Source organism: Antechinus flavipes, chromosome 6 (genome assembly GCF_016432865.1).
Source record: "Antechinus flavipes isolate AdamAnt ecotype Samford, QLD, Australia chromosome 6, AdamAnt_v2, whole genome shotgun sequence".
NCBI lineage: Eukaryota > Metazoa > Chordata > Mammalia > Dasyuromorphia > Dasyuridae > Antechinus > Antechinus flavipes.
In genome coordinates this window covers 122,488,701-122,511,879 of record NC_067403.1, presented here as the reverse complement: position 1 = coordinate 122,511,879, position 23,179 = coordinate 122,488,701, and the positions used below count along the sequence as shown (strand labels likewise).

Genomic DNA, 23,179 nt, shown 5'->3' with positions numbered 1-23,179 from the left:
AAATTATGTCCAACTGACAAGCAGAGAAGGGCAAAATCAGGTTAAGCTTTTCATGGATTAATGAGGGTTTTTTTTTTTTTTTTGATTCTTAGACAGCCATCTCATTTTACAATTAAACTAAAAGGCAAATCTCTTAGAGAGATCTAAGATGTCAAATAGAAGCCAGCAAGTTGCTTGAGCTCTTCCTAGTTTCCTCAGAAACAACATGAAACTAAGCCTCTGAACAGATTCTAAAATGACAAAACCTATAAAAAGATGGAATGAAACAATTTTCCAGCTCAAAATAGCTTGGAAGAACTTCAGGAAAGGTGAGGCTCATTTGGGTGAAAGGGAAGCACAGTAGAGCAAAGTATCTGAGAAAGCCAATGGGAGAGTCTTAGCCACAGCATAGATCAGCAACTGAAACTCCTCACTTAGAAACATCCTGACTCAGTAAGACAATAACAAAACAAATCAGTGGGGCAGCCTCCAGTCCCAGTATAGAAAGCAGTCTGGAAATTGAGCAACAATAGGCTACTCTCTGCTGTAAGCAAATCACCAAACACAAGGTTTCCTCAAAGCCAAAGCTGCACAAAAAGCTTGGAACAGCGCCCCTTGTGCTCTAGGAGCAGAGCTTGACTTTAAAACCCATGAAATAGACAAAAAAGGAGGGAGGAAGGAAAAAAGAGAGGAAGAGAAGAGGAGAGGAGAAGGGGAAAAGGAACAGAAGAAGACGGGTAGGTAAGAAAGAATAGAAAGAGGGAAGAGGGAAAGGGAAAAGGAAGGAACAGGAGAGAGAGAGGGAGAGAAGGAAGAAAGGAAGGAGGGAGGGAGGGAAGGAAGGAAAAAGGGAAGAGAGAGAAAAGAAGGAAAGGAAAAGAAAGGAACAAAAATAGAACCCTGACCATAGAAGGCTACTATGATGATAGGGAAGGTCAAACCACTAACTTAGAAGAGAACAAATGCCTACTTACAAAATCTCAAAGGGCGATATGAATTGGTCTCAAGCCCAAAGGGCCTTCTTGGAAAAGCTCATAAAGGATTCTAAAAGCCAAATAATAGAGGTAGAAGAAAAACTAGAAAAAGAAATGGAAAAACGAGTTAATGGGTTGGAAAAGTAAAGACAAAAATTGACTGAAGAAAACACCTTTAGAAATAGAATTGGCCAAATAGAAAAGGAGATAAAGAAAGAAAATCACACATTAAAAAGTATAATTGGGCAAATGGAAGTAATCAAGACATCAAGAATCAATCTAACTAACTAAAAAGAATGAAAAAATAGAAAAAACATGTGAAATGCCTCATTGGAAAAACAACCAACATGGAAAAAAGATCCAGAAGAGAGAATTTGAGAATTTTGGACTACCTGAAAGCCATTATCAAAAAAAGCACTTGGACCATATCTTTCAGTAAAATTACCCTGGTCATACTAGAACAACATTCTTAATTGAGAGAGGCAGAACAATCATTGAGAGTCCATCAATCACTTCTTGAAAGAGATCCCACAAGACCAGTCCCAAGAAACATAGTAACTAAATTCCAGAACTATAAAGTTAAGGAGAAAATACCTCAAGCTTCCAGAAAGAAACAAAGTATGGAGGAGCCACAGTCAGATTTGCCCAGGATTTAGCAGCTTCTATAATAAAGGATTAGAAGGCTTGGAATAACATATTCTGGAGGGCAAAGAAGCTTAATTACAGCCAATTACAACCAAGAATCAATTAACCAGTAAAACTGAGCATAATTTTTCAGGGGAAGAAATGGACCTTTATTGAAGTTGAGAACTTTCAATCATTTCTGATGAAAAGACCTGAACTAAGCAGAAAATTTAATCTTCAAATACAAAACTCAAAGGAAGAATTAAAAGGCAAACAGGAAAGGAAAAAAAATGTCATTTAAAAGTTAAACTGTTTACATCCCTACATGGGAAGATGAAAACTAGATTTTTATTAGGGGAGTTACATTAGTTTTGTGTGGCTATGAAGCTAAAGGGGAAAAAGAAATTCATCAGCAGCTTTTTAAAATCTTCCTAAAATGTGTTCTCATTTTAATTTTTTTTCCTTTAAAGTTCATCTGGTTCTTTTTGATTCTACCCTAGAAACAGGACACCTCTGAGATCTATTCTCACTAAGATAGATCAATGATCAAAAATAGTCAAATATATGCATCAGGAGACCTGATCTTTCTAGTACATAATCTATATATGTTTCTGAGAAGCAAGAGAAGTTAGAATGGTTTGTGAGGAAAGTGTGGGGTAGGGAGTAAGAATGTAGAGAAGGAGGAATAAGTAAGACTTGATTGGGGTGTGTATGTGTGTAAAGCTACTTAGTTCTATGCAGTGAGGAAAACGTTCTTTTCTGCTGACCTCTTAATTGTGAAGGTTTCTATACCTGAACTGAGCTCAAATAGAAAGAGGACACTCAAGTTTGTTTACTCATAGCAATTATCTGAATAGTTCAAACCTCAAACTATACAAAATTTTACTATGTTTAAATTGCTTAGATAATGAAGAGATTTAGAAGAATTGTACATATTGGATTGCTTACTGTCTAAGGAAGAAAGGAGGAGGGAAGAGAGGGAGAAAAAAACTGGAACACAAGGTTTTGAAAAGGTGAATGTTGAAAACTATTTTTGCATGTATTTGGAAAAATAAAACACTATTAACATAAAAATGTCTTAAATTTTAAAATGCATATAAATTCCTTGAGGGTAGGGACTGGCTTTGATTTTGTATTTGTAGCCCCAATGCTTTAATAAATGCTTTTCATTAATAAAAAAATGAAGAGAAAGTACGAATTTGAGTTCTTCATTATTCAAACTATTTCCTTATCTAAACTATTAAGATGAAGCCATTTGGACAGATATGAAAGTGGAAACAATAAGCTGAAAAAATCAAATTAATTTAAGAATTATATCTAGAAACAAAAAATACAAAAGCAAGTCTTAGGAAAAAAAGTATCTGAGCAAAAACAAACAAACATGTATATATAAAATTTCATTTAATATTTTTCCCCCCAACACTTACGCTTTTTTTTCTCCATTACTGGGAAGGAAGGCTTTGCTTATATTTTTTTTGGCTTCTTCTAACATATATCGCCTCCTTAATTGATTCAGACTTACGTAGCCCTCACCTTCAAATATCCTTAAAAACTGAGGTTCAAAGAAACCTTGTTGTAGACCTGACATCATTTTACTACCCCCAGGCAGCATCTGTCTATTTTTGCCAGCAGCTTCATTAAAAGGTCCTTTAAAAAGAAGTTGCAACATATTAAATTATATTCTTTATAGCAATTTAAATTTTTAAAAAATTCTCAAGCACTAAAACATAAGATTTAAATTCAGATGCAGGACAATTGGTAGTTTTAACCTTTAGAAATGAAAGTGTTTGAAATGCATATAACTAAAAGTAGTTTTTTGAAAATTCAGTGTTATTATAAAATAAATGACCCTGTTCCCTTTCTCCCCCCCAAAAAAAAACCTCATCAATAAACCTAATATAAAATCTCTGACCGAATCATATCTTTTTATAGTTGAAAAGTATGGTTAGAAGTTAGTCTAAACTATTCATTTGTAGATGTCAAAACTGAAACCTGGGGATAAAGCTAAGCAAAAAATGTCTAGAATTCCCCATTGTACTCTCAATTCAATGCCTTTTCTAATAATTGGCAACTCTGCCAAATCACACTGGTATAGCCAGAGCACTAAAAATAGATTTTACATTTTAAAAGTTTTACTACTTGTAAAAATGTTAAATTAAAAAATTCTTAGTTCATGGGCAGCAGGTTGTATTTGATGATTTCCATACTGCACTATATAGATAACAATTTATACAAGTTTTATTTTTCCTAATTATACTACTAACTGAACAAGAGGTAGCAACAGGGAAAGGAAAGGAAAGAATAAACCATTCTGATTTGTTTATGATATGGCAATTATTATTGTGAACTGGGAAAATTATGACATTTAAAGACATGAAAACAGATTTTTAAAAAATTATATGGTATTATAAATGAAACAGACAATTCAGGATGTTACAAATATAATACCAATATTTTCTTTATATATTCATACTTTAGTTATATATCTAACAAACACTTAAAAGTCTGTAATGATACATGGTCATAATAAATCAATATATATTTATTAAGCATAAACTATGTACTAGGCATTGTGTTAAACCATGGATAATTCTGTCTCTCTTAATTTTGTGACTTAAAAAAAGTTATTAGCCTACAGTCAACCATCAACCTTGTGATAAAGATCTCTGAAGCGAGTTTAGCTGATATTCAGGTACTAAGTCCTTTGCTGGGTATACCTCTTAAGAGTTTAAACTTGGTTCAATGTATCAGTACTTAGGATCTGCTGCAAAAGCTTTTGAGAACCTAGAGCCACTTCTAGTCACACTATTAGAGTTTTACATATATAGAAAAAAGACTTTTAAGTTTGCCTAAGTATTTTTAATTACAATTAAACATTTTTTAATCCAACCATTCCAGAGGGCTGTCAAACTGCACATTTTGATCCAGTAGTGTCATTATTGGGTCTGTATCCCAAAGAGATCATAAAAGAGGGAAAAGGATCATGTACAAAAGTATTTTATAAAGGCAAGGAACTGGAAACTGAGTGGATGCCCATCAGCTGGGGAATGGCTGCATAAGTTATGGTATATGAATGTAATGGAATATTATTATTCTGTAAGAAACAATGAGCAGACTGATTTCAGAAAACCCTGGAGAGACTTACACGAACTGATATTGAGTGAAGTGAGCAGAACCAAGAGAACACTGTACCCAAAAACAATGAGATTATGTGATGATCAACTGTGATGAACTTGGCTCTTTTTTACAATGAGGTGATTCAAAGCAATTATAATAGACTTATGATGAAAAGTGCTTATCTGCAGCTAGAGAAAGAACTATGGATCCTGAACGTGGATAAAGTAGAATAGTATTTTCACCTCTTTTTTTTTTTTTTTTTTTTGGTTGCTATTATTGTCGTTGTTTTTTTTTTTCCTTTCTTTTTTTTCCCTTTTTAAGTTGATTTTTCTCACACAGCACAATGACTATAGAAATATGTTTAGAAGAACGGTTCATATTTGACCTATGTAAGATTGCTTGCTTTCTTGGCAGGGAGAGGGGGGAAGAAGAAGGATAAAAATTTGGAATACAACATTTTGCAAAGGTGAATGTTTACAATTATCTTTGCATGTATTTGGAAAAATAAAATACTATTAAAAACAAGCATTTACTATGTTTTTCAATGATTTGGACTTAAACTGTTTTTATATAAATATGTCTTTATGCTGTTTTCTTAGTCAAGTATTGATATTGCTTTAATATTGTTTTATTATACAAGTATACCTAAAATTTGACACTTTTTAAATTTTAAAATATTTTTCCAATTACATGTTAATACAACTTTTAACATTCATTTTTAAAATCTCTATTCCTTCTTCCCCACTTCTTAAGAAGACAAGCAATTTGATATACCTTATACTTGCATAGTCATAAAAAATGTATTTCCATATTAGCCTTCCAACAAATACTAATTATGCAACTCCTGTGTATATGGTATTATTTTATGCTAGCATCTGAGAATAAATAGAAGAACAACAACACTGTCCCTGCCTACAATTTACATTCCAGAAGGGAAGTTAAGATTACAAAAATCTAGTCCAATAATCTTGACTGAAATTTTTTTTCATATTTCATAGAAAGGTAAGAGTATAGAAACTTGTTTGCACTTTAAGATTGTAATATATTTTTGTCTATTTTACTTGCACCTTACTTTCTGTAATTTCATCAGCTTTTACAGCTGATGAAAATCAATAGACATGGAACATTTTGATCAACTCCCCAATCTTCATTACAGTATTATCCTTATCATTCTGCATTACTTTTTACATATCCCTTTGTATTTTTCATGGATGATTGTAGGAAGGAGAGGAGAGAATACAGATATCTGTAAATTTATAGGATTTGGAACTGTTTTTATCAAGGCAGATCAATGATCTGTTCTATAAACAAAACTAGAATGTTGGAAGTCTGAGAAATTAAATCATTTAATTTAATGCGTCATAGGACACATATGTGCAAGGGAAGACTTGAACCGATCTTCCTGACTCCAAGGAAAGTCAGCACTATATTCTACTCCAGGTTCTCTTTCACAAAATGTATTATTCTACTAAAAATATTTTAAATTTTCATATACTAGAATTTGTTCAGTTATTCCCTAAATACTAGAATCTATCTTCAGTTTTTCAGACTACAAACAAAGATAGTGTGGATATTTTTGTACAGATAGGCCTTAAGATCACTTTTCTATAACATCCTTAATATATAATCTTGAGAGTCATCCTTTCAGAAAGATCAATTTTGTAGTTCTTTTTGCATGCTGTCATTTTGCTTTCCAAAGAGGTTGTTTCAATAAATGTTTTGCTGGTGTTGCTTTTTTATATCTTTTTCATATCCCACAGACTGTCCTTATTCTAAAAAAATGGCACCATTTCACAGCTCCAATTGCATAATAGAATATCTGTCTCTAATTATACTAACTTTGAATTTTATTATGTTTTCAGAGTTATTTTAACTTATGTTTCCCTAATTAATAGTTTGTGAAGTATTCAGGTAGTGTCTAGAACATTTAGTAGGTACAATATTTTTCTCCTTCAAATTACCTCTCAAATGAATTATCCCACAAACACACACTGTCTATAGGATAAATGGGCACAAATATAAATAAATGAAGCATATATATATATAGAAGACATATAGCCAAAGAAATTCCTTTTAATTCTCCTTTTGTGGTTTATTGTTAATTGAAGTAAAAAGTATATGCTTTAACTTACCTATTTTGTTTGACTTGAGTTTTAGTATCAGTGTTGTCTTCATGTACACTCTTGTTTTCATTTACACTGTTGTATCCACTTTCTAAACTTCATAACAGTTCATATAAATCTTCTCACTTTTCCATAATTCTTTATATTGACTTACTCAAATGAATCTGTGAGCTTCAACATTTGTAAATTCCCTCATACTCCAACCACATTTTCCCCTTCTATGAAACTCTTAACCATGTTATTCTTTAAATTCACCAAAGGAGGTCTACTCAGCATGCCAGAGACCATCCTTTAAGTCAGGGGTCCTCAAACTTTTTAAATAGGGGGCCAGTTCACTGTCCCTCAAACTGTTGGAGGGCCGGACTATAGTAAAAACAAAAACTTTGTTTTGTGGGCCTTTAAATAAAGAATCTTCATAGCCCTGGGTGAAGGGGATAATCATCCTCAGTTGCCGCATCTGGCCCACGGGCCATAGTTTGAGGACCCCTGCTTTAAGTTATAGAAATATTCCATTAAATTAACATACTGCATTTTGTTCAGCCATTTCCCAACTATTGTGATACAAAATTTGTATTCAGCTTTTTTATTAAAGATAGTTAAATGGAACAGTGGATAGAGGACTAGACCTGGAGTCAGGAAGATCTGAGTACAAATTCTGTCTCAGACACTTACTAGCCAGAAAAAATCACAACCTCTGTCTTCATTTTCTCAACAGTAAAATGGGAGTCAAGATAACACCCATCTGCAAGGGTTGATACAAAGTTAAAATGTGAATTACTTTGCATAGTACCTGGCACAAAGTAGGTGTTATACAAATGATAGGTATTATTATTATTACTGTTAGAAATAATGTTGTTATGAATATTTTGGTACACAATATTTTGTTATTTTTGCTTTCTGGCATTGGAAAATCCTTGTTGACTGGTTAACTGGAATGAAAATCTAGTAGTTGGATGAAATGATATAAACAACCTAGTAACTTATTTCAAAATTACATTTCTTAATTAACAAAAATCTGCCCTTTCCCCTCTCCTTTCTCTTTTGTCCCTAACCTAAATGAGAAAGAAAAATAAAACCACTATTACAAACATCTAAAGTTTTACAATGACATAAATTTAAAGTTGATGTCAGAAAAAAAATGTTCCTAACAATAAAAGTTGTCCAGAAAAGTGGTATACTATGATTAAGGAGATAGTGAGTTCCATCTTCCTGAACATCTTCAAATGAAGGCTGGATGACCAGCTAGTGAGTTTGTTATACTGCATCCTTCTGTGGGTATAGATGGGATTCAATGGCCACTTTGGGCCCTTTCAAATTGAAGATTCTGATTCTGTGATTGCAGTCTCCATCCAACTCTAATTCACCAGTTTTGTTTTTCCTTCTCTTTCTCAGTAATAGACACAATCAGATCATTAATTCTTTATCCTTCTTCTCCTTCCTTCATCAATCTTGAAATCATTTGCTCTTTAATCAGAAAATGTTAATTCTTGTTTTATGATGACTAAACTCAAGTTTTTTCTCTTTAGTGATTAAATCAATCAGCTTGACAACCCAGATCATTTTTAGAGGCTCTCAGTTTTCAGTGATTTTGCAATTAAAAATCTTCTGTGAGGCTTGGCTTTTTCTACTGAATTGCAACAAAATGCAGCAAATTAGGATCAGAAGAGATTTCTAGTCAAATTTCTCTTCTGTGGTTTATAACTGTGTGACAGGGCAAGGTACTTATAATTCTTCATGTTTAGGTTCCTCATTTCTAACACAGGATGATATGTAGTTTTCTAAGTCAATATATAGCCCACAAGAATTTTTTATGTATAGTTTAATGGCCTCCATTTCTATTTGAGTTTGATACTGCTGGTTTAAAACATTTATTACTTCTAACCTCAACCATTAAATCTAAAAATTTTATGTAAAAAATACCAGTTATTTAACAATGAATAAAATAAAATATACTTACGATTATATGGTGATATATATCTGTCCCCAATAGTAATATATTCCATTTCACTAAACAGGCCAATTCGATCCATATCTGATTTTCCTCCTTCTCCAGGCATGGTTGCTTCTTATAGTAGTAATGTTCTCTATTCTTGGAAGTTTAAAAATTTCTTAGGCTTACTTATGCAAAATGCCTAGTGTACTGATAATATTTGAAATAAAATTTAGGAGAAAAATGGTTATTTTCAGTGAAATTTAAATTTCAATTAAAAAATTTTTTTATTCTGATAGGTTTGATCACAATAATAATGAATTACTTTTTTTTTTTAACAAACCATAATCTACAACTTGTTTTCAAACAACAATCTGCTATTTGTTTTCTTAAAATAAAAATTGAGGGAGAAAGGCATTTGCAGAAAATATTTAGGGAAGGAGCAATAAATGAAAGCTAATCAAATCTCATTTTTTTTTTTTTGGCTTACCACTTAACATACTAATGGGCACAGATAGGTGGCTAAGTTTGCTATCTCAAATTTAATCTTTTAGTGACCTCCATTTTAAAATGTGTGCGTATAATAATGTAATTATCTTAGCATCATTTGAGCACAATTACCATCTTACAACGTGTTTAAGGAACATTTTAAAATCATGAATCTAAAGCTAGAAGGGACCTCGGATAACATCTAGTTTAACCCCTCATAAAACAGATAAAGAAATTGAGGCACAACTATGCTCAAAAAAGTTATCAAACTGTGCATACCCTTTGAAGGGAAAGGGACCTGTATGTGCAAGAATGTTTGTGGCAGCCCTCTTTTATAGTGGCCAGAAACTGGAAACTGAGTGGATGCCCATCAACTGGAGAATGGCTGAATAAATTGTGGTATATGAATGTTATGGAATATTATTGTTCTGTAAGAAATGACCAGCAGAATGATTTCAGAAAAGCCTGGAGAGACTCACATGAAATGATGCTGAGTGAAATGAGCAGGACCAGGAGATCATTATATACTTCAACAATACTATATGATGATCAATTCTGATGGCCGTGGTTCTCTTCAACAATGAGAAGAATCAAATCAGTTCCATTTGTTCAACAATGAATAAAACCAGCTACACCCAGCGAATGAACTCTGGGAAATGATAGTGAACCACTACATAGCATTTCCAATCCCTCTGTTTTTGTCCACTTGCATTTTTGATTTCCTTCACAGGTTAAGTGTACAATATTTCAAAGTCCAATTCTTCTTGTGCAGCAAAATAACTATATAGTTATATATTGTATATACATATACATATATTGTATTTAACATATACTTTAACATGTATTGATCTACCTGCCATCTGGGGGAGAGGGTGAGGGGAAGGAGGGAAAAATTGGAACAAAAAGTTTTGCAATTGTCAATGCTGAAAAACTACCCATGCATATATCTTGTAAATAAAAAGCTATAATAAAAAAAAAGTAAGTGAGGCAGAGGTAAGTAAGCTTAATCAGGGCCACAGAGCCAGAAAGTATCAGAGGCAAGATTTGAACCCTTTTCCTTTTAACTCCAAGTTCAATGCTCTGTCATATAGGCTTGCTGCTTCTTCCAAAATTTTAATCACAAAATCAGCCACTTTAGCCAAAAAAAAAAAAAAAGGTTGAATACTTTGATTTATGTATATTAGAATTCAACACAAACTCATCAACAATGAACAATCATATGCTTTTAAATTAGGATTAAGAAAAATATGATAACATATGTTTAAAAAAAAAGTCTTCTCCACAAAGTGATCTTAAATTTTATTTCAGCATGGAGGTGACTCTGGGGTGATAAAAGGCTAAGCCAGTGGAGTAAAAGCTTTGGTCAATGCTATCAAGCTAGAAAAAGGATCCAAACACAGATCAGGAATATAATTCTGGATTTAAACTGAGGTGTTCCTAATCCCAAATCCCACACTACCTACTGTACCTGTTGCCAGTTATTAAGAGTGTGTCACTGATTGAGCCCAGATCTGGATCACTGCCAAAAAGACTTGCATAATAGTTCATTGAAACTATGAGTTATGCGATGCTGGGTTACCCAAAATGGACAGATCATAATGGGAAGTTCTGACAAAAGGTGATCCACTGGAGAAGGAAATGTTCTAATGTTTCATGTCTGATTCTTTGTAATCTCTTTTGGGATTTTCCTGGTAAAAACATTAGAGTGGCTTATCATTTGCTCATCCAACTCATTTTACAGATGAGGAAACTGAGGTAAACAGGGTTAAGTGACTTGCCCAGAGTTCACATAGTTAAATAAGGGTCTAAGGCTAGAACTAAACTCAGGAAGATAAGCATTCCTGATTCAGGTCCCAGAACTCTATCCAATATACCAAAAAAATTAAAGATATCCAAATACAGAGTGAATGGAGTTATAATTCTAAGAATACAAGTCATTCCCCACCTGATAAAAGATCAAAGGATATGAACAGGCAGTTTTCACATATAAAGAAATAAAGAAATTTTTAAAGCTATTGTCATGTAAAAAATGTTCTAAATCACTAATGATTAGAGAAACGCAAATTAAAACAACTCTGAAGTTTTCTCAGATTAGCTAATATGACAGAAAAAGAATGTTAAATGTTAGAGAAGATGGGAGGAAATGCTAATGCACTGCTGATAGACTTGTGAACTGATCCAACCATTCTGAACAATTTGGAAGTACACTGAAGAGACTATCAAGTCATGCATATCCTTTGATCCAGCAATACCATTATTAGGTCTATATCCCAAAGAGACTTTTAAAAACTGAAAAAGACATACATGCACAAAAATATTTATAGCAGTTCTCAAATCAAAGAATTGCAATCTGAAGGGATATCCATTAATTGAAAAATGACTGAACAAGATTTGGTATATGATTGTAATGTAATAATGTTGTGCTATATGAAATACTGAGCAGGATGCTCTCAGAAAAACCTAGATAGACTTAAATGAACATCTGATGCAAAGTGAAATGAACAGAACCTGGGGGAACCTGAATATAGTAAATCTACAACACTGAATGACTTAACTTTGCTTTCTTTTTTTTTTAAAGCTTTTTATTTTCTAAATATATGCAGATAATTTTTCAATGTTGACCTTTGCATAGCTTTGTGTTTCATATTTACCTCTTTTGCCCCCACTCCTTCCCCCAGATGTCAAGCAATTCAATATATGTTATACATGTTATATTATGTTAAATCCAATATGTATAAACATATTTATATAATTCTTTTGCTGCACAAGAGAAATCAGATCAAAAAGGAAAGAAAATGAGTAAAAAAAATTCAAACAAACATCAAATAAGAGTGAGAATGTTATGTTGTGATCCACAGTTCCCACAGTCCTCTCTCTGGGTGTAAATAGCTCTCTTTGTCACAAGATCATTGGAACTGGTATCAGTCATCTCACTGTTGAAAAGAGTCACGTCCATCAGAGTTGATCGTTGCATAATATCGATCTCCTGGTTCTGCTCATTTCATTTCACATCAGTTCATATAAGTCTTTCCAGGACTCTCTAAAATCATCCTCCTGATCATTTCTTATAGAATAATAATATTCCATAACATTTATATATCATAAATTATTTAGCCATTCTCCCACTGATGGGCATCCTCTCAATTTCCAGTTTCTAGCCACTACAAAAAAGGCTGCCACAAACATTTTTGCACATATGGATCCCTTTCCCTCTTTTAAGATCTCTTTGGGATATAAACCTAGTAGAAACACTGCTGGATCAAAGGGAATGCAGAGTTTGATAACTTTTGAGCATAGTTCCAAACTGCTCTCCAGAATGGTTGGATCAGTTCACAGTTCCACCAACAATGCATCAGTTTTCCCACATTCCCTCCAACATGTGTCATTATCTTTTCCTGTTATCTTAGCAAATCTCAAGGTGTGTAGTAGTGTCTCAGAGTTGTCTTAATTTGCATTTCTCTGATCAATGGTGATTTAGAGCACCTTTTTATATGATAAATGGTTTTAATTTCTTCATCTGAAAATTTTCTGTTCATATCCTTTGATCATTTATCATTTGTGGAATGGTTTGAATTCTTATAAATTTGAGTCAATTCTCTATATATTTTAGAAATGAGAGAGACAGCTAGGTGGCACAGTAGATAGAGCACCAGCCTTGAAGCCAGGAGGACTCTTAAGTTGAAATCTGGTCTCAGATATTTAACACTTTCTAGCTGTATGACCTTGGGCAAATCACTTAATTCCAATCAATCACCTCAGCAAAAAAAAAAAAAAAAAAAAAAAAGGGGGGGGGGAAGGGGAGAAAAAGTAAGAAAAGAAATGAGGCCTTTATCAGAACCCTTAAATGTAAAAATATTTTCCTAATTTATTGCTTTCCTTCTGATATTCTCTGCATTAGTCTTGTTTGTACAAAAACCTTTAAACTTAATATAATCAAATTTATCTATCTGGTGTTCAATTATGAGGTCTAATTCTTCTTTGGACACAAATTCCTTCCTTTTCCATAGATCTGAGAAGTAAACTATCCTATGTTCTTCTAATTTGCTTATAATATTACTTTTTAAAGATGTCTAAATCATGAACCCATTTAGACCTCATCTTGCTATGTGGTGTTAGATGTGTATCAAACTCTAATTTCTTCCATACTAGTTTCCAATTTTGTCAAATAATGAGTTCTTAACTCAAAAGCTGGGGTCTTTGGGTTTGTCAAACACTAGATATAATAAAACTATAGTTATTGACTATATCCTAATCCTAATGTATTCCACTTATCGACCACTCTATTTTGGCTTTGATGACTGATGCTTTATAATATAGTTTTAGGTCTGGCACAGCTAGGCCACCTTCATTAGCATTTTTTCATTAATTCCCTTGAAATTCTTGACCTTTTGTTCTTCCAGATAAACTTTGTTATTTTTTTCTAGATCTGTAAAATAATGTATTGGAAGTTTAATTGGTATGGGCACTAAATAGATTAATTTAGGTAGTATTGTCATTTTTATTATATTCGCTCAGTCTACCCAGGAGCACTTGGTATTTTTCCAACTGATCAGATCTGACTTTATTTGTGTGGAAAAGTGTTTTGTAATTGTGTTTATATAGTTCTTGACCTTCCCTTGGCAGATAGATTCCCAAATATTTTATACTATCGACAATTCTTTTGACTGAAATTTCACTTTGTATCTCTTGCTGCTGGACTTTGTTGGTAACATATAAAAATGCTGATGATTTATATGGATTTAATTTGTATCCTGCAACTTTTCTAAAGTTGTGAATTGTTTCTAACAGTTTTTTAGTTTATTCTCTAGGGTTCTCTAAGTATGCCATCATATCATCTATAAAGATCTTTTTAATGTTTCTTCTCTTATTGCCAAAGCTAACATTTCTAATACAATAGTGAATAATTTCTTTTAATAACTATCAATTTTATTTTATTATAATTTAAAGCTTTTTATTTTCAAAACATATGCATGGACAATTTGACAACAAAGACCCTTGCATAGCCTTGTGTTTCAGATTTGCTCCTCCTTCTCCCCACCCCCTCCCCTAGATGGCAAGCAATCCAATATGTGTTAAGCATGTTAAAATATATGTTAAATCCAATATGTGTAAACATATTTATATAATTCTCTTGCTGCACAAGAAAAATCAAATCAAAATAAGTGAATAAGAAAACAAAATGCAAGTGAACAATAACAAAAGAGTGAGAATGTTACGTTGTGATCCACATTCAGTTTCCACAATCCTCTCTCTGGGTGTAGATTGCTCCCTTCATCACAAGATAATTGGAACTGGCATCAGTCATCTCATTGTTGGAAAAAGACATGTCCATCAGAATTGATCATCATATAATATTGTTGTTGCCATGTACAATGATCTCCTGGTTCTCCTCATTTCACTTACCATCAGTTCATATAAGTCTCTCCAGGATTCTCTAAAATCATCCTCCTGATCATTTCTTATAGAATAATAATATTCCATAATAATCATATACCATAACTTATTCAGCCATTCCCCAACTGATGGGCAGTCACTCAGTTTCCACTTTCTTGCCACTAAGAAAAGGGCTGCCACAAACATTTTTGCACATGTTGGTCCCTTTCCTTCAAGATCTCTTTGAGATATAGGCCCAATAGAAACACTGCTGGATCAAAGAGTATGCATACTTTGATAACTTTTTGAGCATAGTTCCAAACTGCTCTCCAAAATAAGTTGGATCAGTTCACAGTTCCACCAAAAATGTATTAATGTCCCAGTTTTCCCACATCCCCTCCAATATTTGTCATTATATTTTCTTGTCATCTTATCCAATCTGACAGATGTGTAGTGGTGTCTCCAAGTTGTCTTAATTTGCATTTCTCTGATTAATAGTGATTTAGAGCACATTCTCATATGACCAAAAATGGATTTAATTTCTTCATCTGAAAATTGTCTGTTCATATTCTTTAACCATTTATCAATTAGAGAATGGCTTGAATTCTTATGTGAGTCAATTCTCTATATATTTTTGGAAATAAGGCCTTTATCAGAACCCTTAAATATAAAAATGTTTTCCCAATTTATTGTTTCCTTTCTGATGTTGTCTGCATTAGTTTTGTTTGTACTAGAACTTTTTAACTTAATATAATCAAGATTATCTAACTGGTGCTCAATTATGAGTTCCAGTTCTTCTTTGGACACAAATTCCTTCCTGCTCCACAGAACTGAGAGGTAAATTATCCTATATTCTTCCAATTTGCTTATAATATCATTCTATGTCTAAATCATGTACCCTTTAGATCTTATCTTGCTATGTGGTGTTAGGTGTGGGGCAAGCCCTAATTTCTTTCATACTAGTTTCTTCCCAGCAATTTTTGTCAAATAATATTTATCCCAAAAGCTTGAGTCTTTGGGTTTGTCAAATACTAGGTTGCTATAGTTATTGACTATTTTGTCCTGTGATTTGTTACAATACGGGAGCCACCTGCCAGTGGCTGCTGCAGGTCTAACTCAGACCTGTAGAATGGATCTCAGATGCTGCTGCTGCTGCTTCATATAATTCTTGTGCTTCTATGCCCCACATTGGGTGCCAAAATGTAATGTCCAGACTAGCCTTCTAGAGGATTTCTGGATGAGTCTTGGTCTTAGAGGGAAGAGTGATGAAGGCAGGAGAGCTCTGTTTCTGTCTCCATCTTCTGTGTCTCGAGTCCTTGTCTATGTCTCCTCTGTGTCTGTGTCTGAGTCTGAAATAGAGCTTGAGCTCTAGTGTCCAGTCATTTTAGCCCTTAAATACTTCACAGTCTCATTACATTACATCACACTAAGTATATGAGAACTAGAGAACCATTATCTCATCAATCACACCAAGTAAACATACTGCTGTAAGTGTCCTTGCTTCACTGGTGGTCATGCCTTCCCTGATTGCTCAGAGAGGGAGGTAAGAAATTCCATAGGTAAAATGGGGAGCCAAACCAGATATTTTTAGCAGGTTTCCTCTAGGCCAAAGGGTCTTATACCTCACTCAGAGTTCTCCCACTATCTGCAGCCCTCTACAATGATCCTAATGTATTCCACTTATTGACTACACTATTTCTTAGGAAGTACTAAATGTTTTTGATGACTGATGCTTTATAATATAGTTTTGGGTCTGACACAGCTAGGCTACCTTCATTAGCACTTTTTTTTCATTAATTTCCTTAAAATTCTTGACCTTTTGTTCTTCCAGATGAACTTTGTTATTAATTTTTCTAGATCTGTAAAATAATTTATTGGAAGTTTAATTGGTATGCACTAAATAGATTTAGGTAGCATTGTCATTTTTATTATATTCGCTCAGCCTACACAGGAGCACTTAGTATTTTTCCAACTGATTAGATTTGACTTTACTTGTGTGGAAAATGTTTTGTAGTTGTGTTCATGTAAGTCCTGACTTTCCCTTAGCAGATAGATTCCCAAATATTTTATACTACTTACAGTTATTTTGAATAGAATTTCTTTTTGTATCTCTTGCTGTTGGACTTTGTTGGTAATACATAAAAATGCTGATGATTTATGTGGATTTATTCTGTCTTGGCAACTTTGCTAAAGTTGAATTGTTTCTAGTACTTTTTCAGTTGATTCTCTAGGGTTCTCTAATATATCATCATATCATCTGCAAAGAGTGATAATTTGCTTTCCTCCTTACCTATTCTAATTCCTTTAATCTCTTTTTTCTCTTATTTCCAAAGCTAATGTTTCTAGTACAATATTGAATAGTAATGGTGATAGTGGGCAGCCTTGTTTCACTCCTGATCTTATTGGGAAAGGTTGCAGTTTGTCCCCATTACATATGATGCTTGCTGATGGTTTTAAATAGATGCTATTGATTGTTTAAAGGAAAAGTCCATTTATTCCTATACTCTCTAATATTTTTAATAGGAATGGATTTTATCAGATGCCTTTTCTTCATCTACTGAGATAATTATATGATTTTTGTTAGTTTGATTATTGATATAATCAAATATGTTAATAGTTTTCCTAATACTGAACCAGCCCTGCATTCCTACTATAAATCCTCCTTGGTCATAGTGTATTATTCTGGGGATGACTTTCTGTAATCTCATTGCTGTTGTTTTATTTAAGACTTTTGCATCAATATTTATTAGGGAAACTGGTCTATAATTTATTTATTTTTACCTTATCTGGTTTAGCTTTCAGCACCATATCTGTGTCATAAAAGGAATTTGGTAGGACACTTTCTTTCCCTATTTTTTCAAATAGTTTTTATAGTATTGGAATTAATTGATCTTTAAATGTTTGGTAGAATTCACATATAGATTCATCTGGTCCTGGGGATTTTTTCTTAGGGAGTTGGTGAATAGCTTGTTCTATTTCTATTTCCAAGGGACTATTTAAATAATTTATTTCCTCTTCTGTTAACCTGGGCAATCTATATTTTTGTAAATAGTCCTCCATTTCACTTAAATTATCAAATTTATTGGCATATAGTTGGGCAAAATAACTCCTAATTATTGCTCTAATTACCTCTCCATTGGTGGAAAGTTCTCCCTTTTCATTTTTGAGACTAACAATTCTGTTTTCTTCTTTTCTTTTTCTAATCAAATTAACTAAAGATTTATCTACTTTGTTGTTTTTTTCATAAAACCAACTCTTAGTATTATTTATTAATATGATAGTTTTCTTATTTTCAATTTTATTAATCTCCCCTTTTATTTTCAGAATTTCAATTTTGGTATGATCTTCTCTTTCTCTATTTTATGCAAGTAAACATCTAGACATATAAAATTTCCCCTAATAACTTCTGTGACTGCATCCCACAAATTTTGGTATACTGTCTTATTATTGCCATTCTCTTGGATAAAGTTATTGATTGTGTCTATCATTTATTGTTTCACCCACTTATTCTTTAGGATTAGATTATTTAGTTTCCAATTAATTTTTGGTCTATTTTCCCTTGACCTTTTATTGCATGTGATTTTTATTGCATCATGTACTGAAAAAATGCATTTATTATTTCTGTCTTTCTGCATTTGATTTTGAGATTTGTATGCCCTAATACATGGTCAATTTTTGTATAGCTTCCATGAACTGCTGAGAAAAAAGTAAACTCCTTTCTGTCTCCATTCAATTTTCTTCAAAATTCTATCACACCTAACTTTTCTAACATTGTTTACCTTCTTAACTTCTTTCTTATTTATTTTTTGGTTTGATTTATCTAGTTCTGAGAGAGCAAGGTTGAGATCCCCCATTAGTATAGTTTTGCTGTCTATTTCTTCTATCATCTCTCTTAACTTCTCTAGGAATTTGGACATTATACAATTGGTGGGTGTAAGGGTCAGAAGAAGAGCCATGCACAGTGCAATCAGGAAGTAAAGAGGCCTTGAAGCCTGAGATCCTCAGGAGTGGTTTTCTATGAACCAGCAAGGACTGCCTCATGGGCAGGAGTTTTGGTCACACTGAGAAGCGCATCATCAGTGGGAGGCATCTCCTTCTCTAATTGGTTGTGTGATCTCATAGACCCTATATAAACTGTGGGGACAAGGAAGTTTTTACCAAGATTTCTACTAGGAGTAACTAAGAGTGAGCAGGAAGTCAGAAGGGTAAGGTAAGATTGGTAAAAGTACTGTACTAGACAGTGGCCAGAGATTCCTCTGAGGGCCTGGGAATTTGGAGAGACTGGCAGTTGTGATTGCTGATTGGGTAATCACAAGTGGCAGCCCAATCATGGGGACAGTGCTGTAAATTGTCAGGCTCCATAATTGGGAAGGTATATTAGTTCCCCACCCAGGAGGGAAGGCAGTGAAGCATTATGAGTCTAGCTGTGACCAAACTCGAAGGTACAGTTGTACATGCAGCTCAATCTTATGAGTTAGAAAATTGAACGGGTGATCTTTTAACAAAAAAACATGCTCGATGAAAAGCAAGAGGTTAGCTCCCCAGCCCCCAAGTGTATATATCTTCATTAGCATAGTTACTGGGATACAGGCCCTTAGATGACCAAGATAGCAAAGAAAACTACCTCCACACCCATTAAGTGCAGTTCAGCAAGAAGGAATGGGTGAGGGGATTAAGCAGATAGAACAAAAGGTGCAGGAACTTTGCCTGTGAGCAGAATCAGAAGACAAACCAAAGGCTGACTTATGACAATTAGAACAAGAAATGCAACAACTCCCCCTAAAGGATGAGGCAGAGAACAAAGGATTATTTTAGGGCAGAGAGGGCAAGAGATGCAAGAGCTCTGCCTACAGGCTGAGCCAGAGAAGAGACAAAATGTTAAAGGAAGTGAAATAAGCTTGTGTTAATTATGGCCCAAATGCTCCCTATACCATACAAATGTTACAATTGATATCAAGTAGATATGCTCTTACCCCGAATGATTGGAAATCTATGGCATCTGCTTGTTTTACTCCTGGCCAATCAGTTGTATGGTTATCAGAATTTGTTAAATCAGCTCGGAAATATGCTGTGACCAATGATCCACATTGATCCACAGGATCCAGAAGAATCTGTACTTGTAATTACTGGCAATGGCCGCTATTCCACAACTCAGACTCAGATTTTATACAATGTGACTATTTCCACCTATTGCACAGTGTGCTATATATGCTTGGGAAAGAACAGACAAGGAGGGGTTGGTACAGCAACATTTTACTTCAATAAAACAGTGCCTCTGAGAACTTATTCAAAATTATGTGTCCCTATTAAGAACAGCAGTTGACAAGAGTTATAGGGAAAGGTAGTGCTTCTGACTTCTTTTTAGGCAACTTTTAAAAGAGGGAATGAATAAAGTGTGCAGCCACATAATGGCTGGACGTTCTAAAGAAGCTCCTATCTCTGAAATTATAAATGTTATGAAGCAGATTGAGGCTGTTAATGCAGATACTATGGCCTCAGCCATAGCCCAGGGAATCACACAGGGGATGAACAGGAAGGAGGAGGGAAAGAAATGTTATAACTGTGGCAGAAAAGGACATTTCCAAGCCCAATCACTAGGAGGCAGAAAATCCCTTTGTTTTGCTTGTGGCAAAATAGACCAGCTTGCAAAATTTTGTAGGACCAGGATGAGAAATAATTCTATGGTTCAAGGAAATGGGCAAAGAGGTCCCAAAAGGGCCCCAAATGCATACTAGATAGATCAGGAACCTACCCAGAGAGGAACTACAGGGCTCAGAGGGAATTATCAAGCTCTAATGAGGAATATGGCCAGCACTTGAATGCAGTTGAGGGTTTTGATGTCAACCCATGGACTACTTCACATGTTGAGATACAACCCAAGGCTGGAGATTAGTTGATGGCACTCTCAGACTATGCACCTATAATTGTACATACTATGATATTAAACATATGGAACCATTTATCTTGGTTACCAATCCTCACCCATATCCTGTGAACTTAAAGGGGGATCATACAATTGCCAAAGCACTCCCATTACATCCCTTTAGTGAGTTGAATTTTACTCAGATGATTGGACAAGAAAAACCCATGTGTACTATTTATATAGAAAATAGGCCATTTCAAGGAATGATTGATATAGGAGCTGATACATCCTTTATAACAAAACTTGATTGGCCTCCCGAATGGCCACTTCAAACTCAAACAGTAACAGTGGCATATGCAGCATGCTTCCCAGTCTAGTAAAATTTCATTGGGAATTTGAGAATCAGAAGAGTGTCTTTAGGCATCTTGTCATTGCTGGGCTCAGAACCTCCTTGTAAGGAAGAGATTTACTGAAAGCCCTTCGGACAACATTACACATTGAGGAAAACTAATGGGGGCCACTGAGAAGGTCCTGGCAGTGCTACCCTTACAATGGAAGCATGACTGTCCTATATGAGTAGATCAGTGGTCCCTCTCAAATGAAAAATTCACTGCTTTAAGATCCATCATCATTGAACAAAAGAAATTTAGGTCATATTGAGCCTTCCTTTAATGCTTATAACTCACCTGTTTTTGTAATTGGGAAAAAAGAACAAAGCATGGTGCATGTTAATTAATTTGAGAGTTGTAAATGTCACCATGCAACCCATAGGTGCCCTACAACTAGGCCTCCCATCTCCTAATATGGTTCATAAAGAATATCATATGGTGGTTATTGACATAAAGGATTGCTTTTACTCTCATCCCTTACATCCTACTGACAGGGAGAAATTTGCCTTCTCTGTTCCAGCTATTAATTTACAAGCTCCTGACTCTAGGTAGCAATGGAAAGTATTACCACAAGGGATGGCTAACAGTCCCACTCTTTGCCAATAGTACATAGACAAGGTTCTTGCACCAGTCAGAAGTTTATACCCAAATGTCTATATATTCCAATACATGGATGATATACTGGTAGCCACTAATGAAGAATCACATTGCAACGCATTGTGCAACACATCATTTGAATATTAGCTCAGCAAAACCTTATATGGCGCTGCATAAGATACAGACTAAGCCTCCGTTTCTATATCTTGGGCACATCCTTCAAGATCTTATTGTGTCTAAGGTACCTCCTAAGGTGGATGAGGGTAAATATAAAACTCTTCATGACTTTCAACAGTTGGTGGGGACTTTACAGTGGTTGAAGTCCATTCATCTGATTCTCCCTTCTGTTATGTACCCCTTTAATGATATTTTAAAGGGCCCTTCTGCTCTGACATCACCACGATCATGTTCTACAGAGGCTCATGCAGCATTACAATCTATTCCTTTGCTGTGCGCCTGTCTTACCTCTAGAATTGATCCTTCACAGCCCTTGATGCTGTCGGCATTTGTTGATAAGCCCTTTTTTGCCGCCCTACACCAAGGTGAACACCCCATAGAATGGTTGTACCCTACTAGACCTTCACACATCCTAAAAAGATTGAGGAACTCGGTTCCTTTTTGTGGCAATGTTGCCAATGGGCTGTACTTATCTTGGGCCCCTCAAGTGGGTCTTGGTATACCAGCACAGTAAGTGCTTGCTATTGCCCAGGAACTTAATGTGGGCAGTTCTGTTACAGCTTTGTCCCTTAGCACCTTTGTATACTTCTCAGCCATTTAGGCAGTTGTACAAAAGATTAAAAGTATCGCCACTGGATCTTTCTTCAGAGCCAATGCAAGGCCCTAATGTTTTTTACTGATGCTACCAAAGATCACAGGGCTGCAATATACAGGGAGGACACTCAAGAGACACACGTCCTTGACATCCCCTTTGATTTCACACAGAAAAATGAGTTGTTTACAATTATACATGCAATGTAACAATATCAAGAGGCTATTAATATCATTACACACAGTCTTTATGTCTGTCAAGCCATCCAACAGCTACCACATGCATATACAGATGACAGGCACTCTACCATCACTGATCTTCATTAGGCTCAGGATGCATTGAACAGAGTCGCACCTTTTTTCATCATGCATACTGATGGTACCGGGCAGTAGGGTAGCTGATGCCCTTCTTAATCCTTTGTGTGCCCAAAAGGCACATGCTTCATTTCATTTATCTGCCCGCTCATTGCAGAAGCTATATGTTACTTCTAAAGCAGAAGCTGCAACTCGCAGCTGTACTACTAGTGCTTCTTTTCATCCTGCTCCACAAAATACAGCAGGGGTCCTCAAACTATGGCCTGTGGGCCAGATGCGGCAGCTGAGGACGTTTATCCCCCTCACCCAAGGCTATGAAGTTTCTTATTTAAAGGCCCACAAAAGTTTTTGTTTTTACTATAGTCCGGCCCTCCAACAGTCTGAGGGACAGTGAACTGGCCCCCTATTTAAAAAGTTTGAGGACCCCTGAAATACAGCAATGAATCCTCGTGGTATGTTACCCAATGTCCTATGGAAAATGGATGTTACTCATGTTAAAAGGCAGTGCATCCATGTAACACATGAGAATGATACACATTCTCAATTCCTCATGGCTTCACTACAATCAGGAGAAGTAGTTAGGCATGTGATCAGCTATCTTTATCCTTGCTTTTCCATTGCAGGAGTCCCATATGCAT

At 34.8% G+C, this 23,179-nt stretch overlaps 1 protein-coding gene and 1 non-coding gene across 4 annotated transcripts in view; one reads left to right on the top strand and one right to left on the bottom strand.

Annotated features, from left to right (window-relative positions):
- Positions 1-23,179, bottom strand: part of C6H4orf47 (chromosome 6 C4orf47 homolog) — a 56,738-nt gene that overhangs the window by 22,894 nt on the left and 10,665 nt on the right. For all 3 annotated transcript variants that reach the window (XM_051965494.1, XM_051965497.1, XM_051965496.1), the window contains exons 2-3: positions 8,775-8,957; positions 3,005-3,224 (exon numbers count right to left, since the gene is read on the bottom strand). In XM_051965494.1, the coding sequence (XP_051821454.1) occupies positions 3,005-3,224; positions 8,775-8,874 (320 nt within the window). In that variant the 5' untranslated portion in view covers positions 8,875-8,957. The remainder of the gene's footprint in view (positions 1-3,004; positions 3,225-8,774; positions 8,958-23,179) is intronic.
- Positions 2,115-2,194, top strand: LOC127542168 (small nucleolar RNA U2-19). Its single transcript, XR_007948564.1, has one exon. It is a non-coding gene; the product is annotated as a small nucleolar RNA U2-19 (small nucleolar RNA).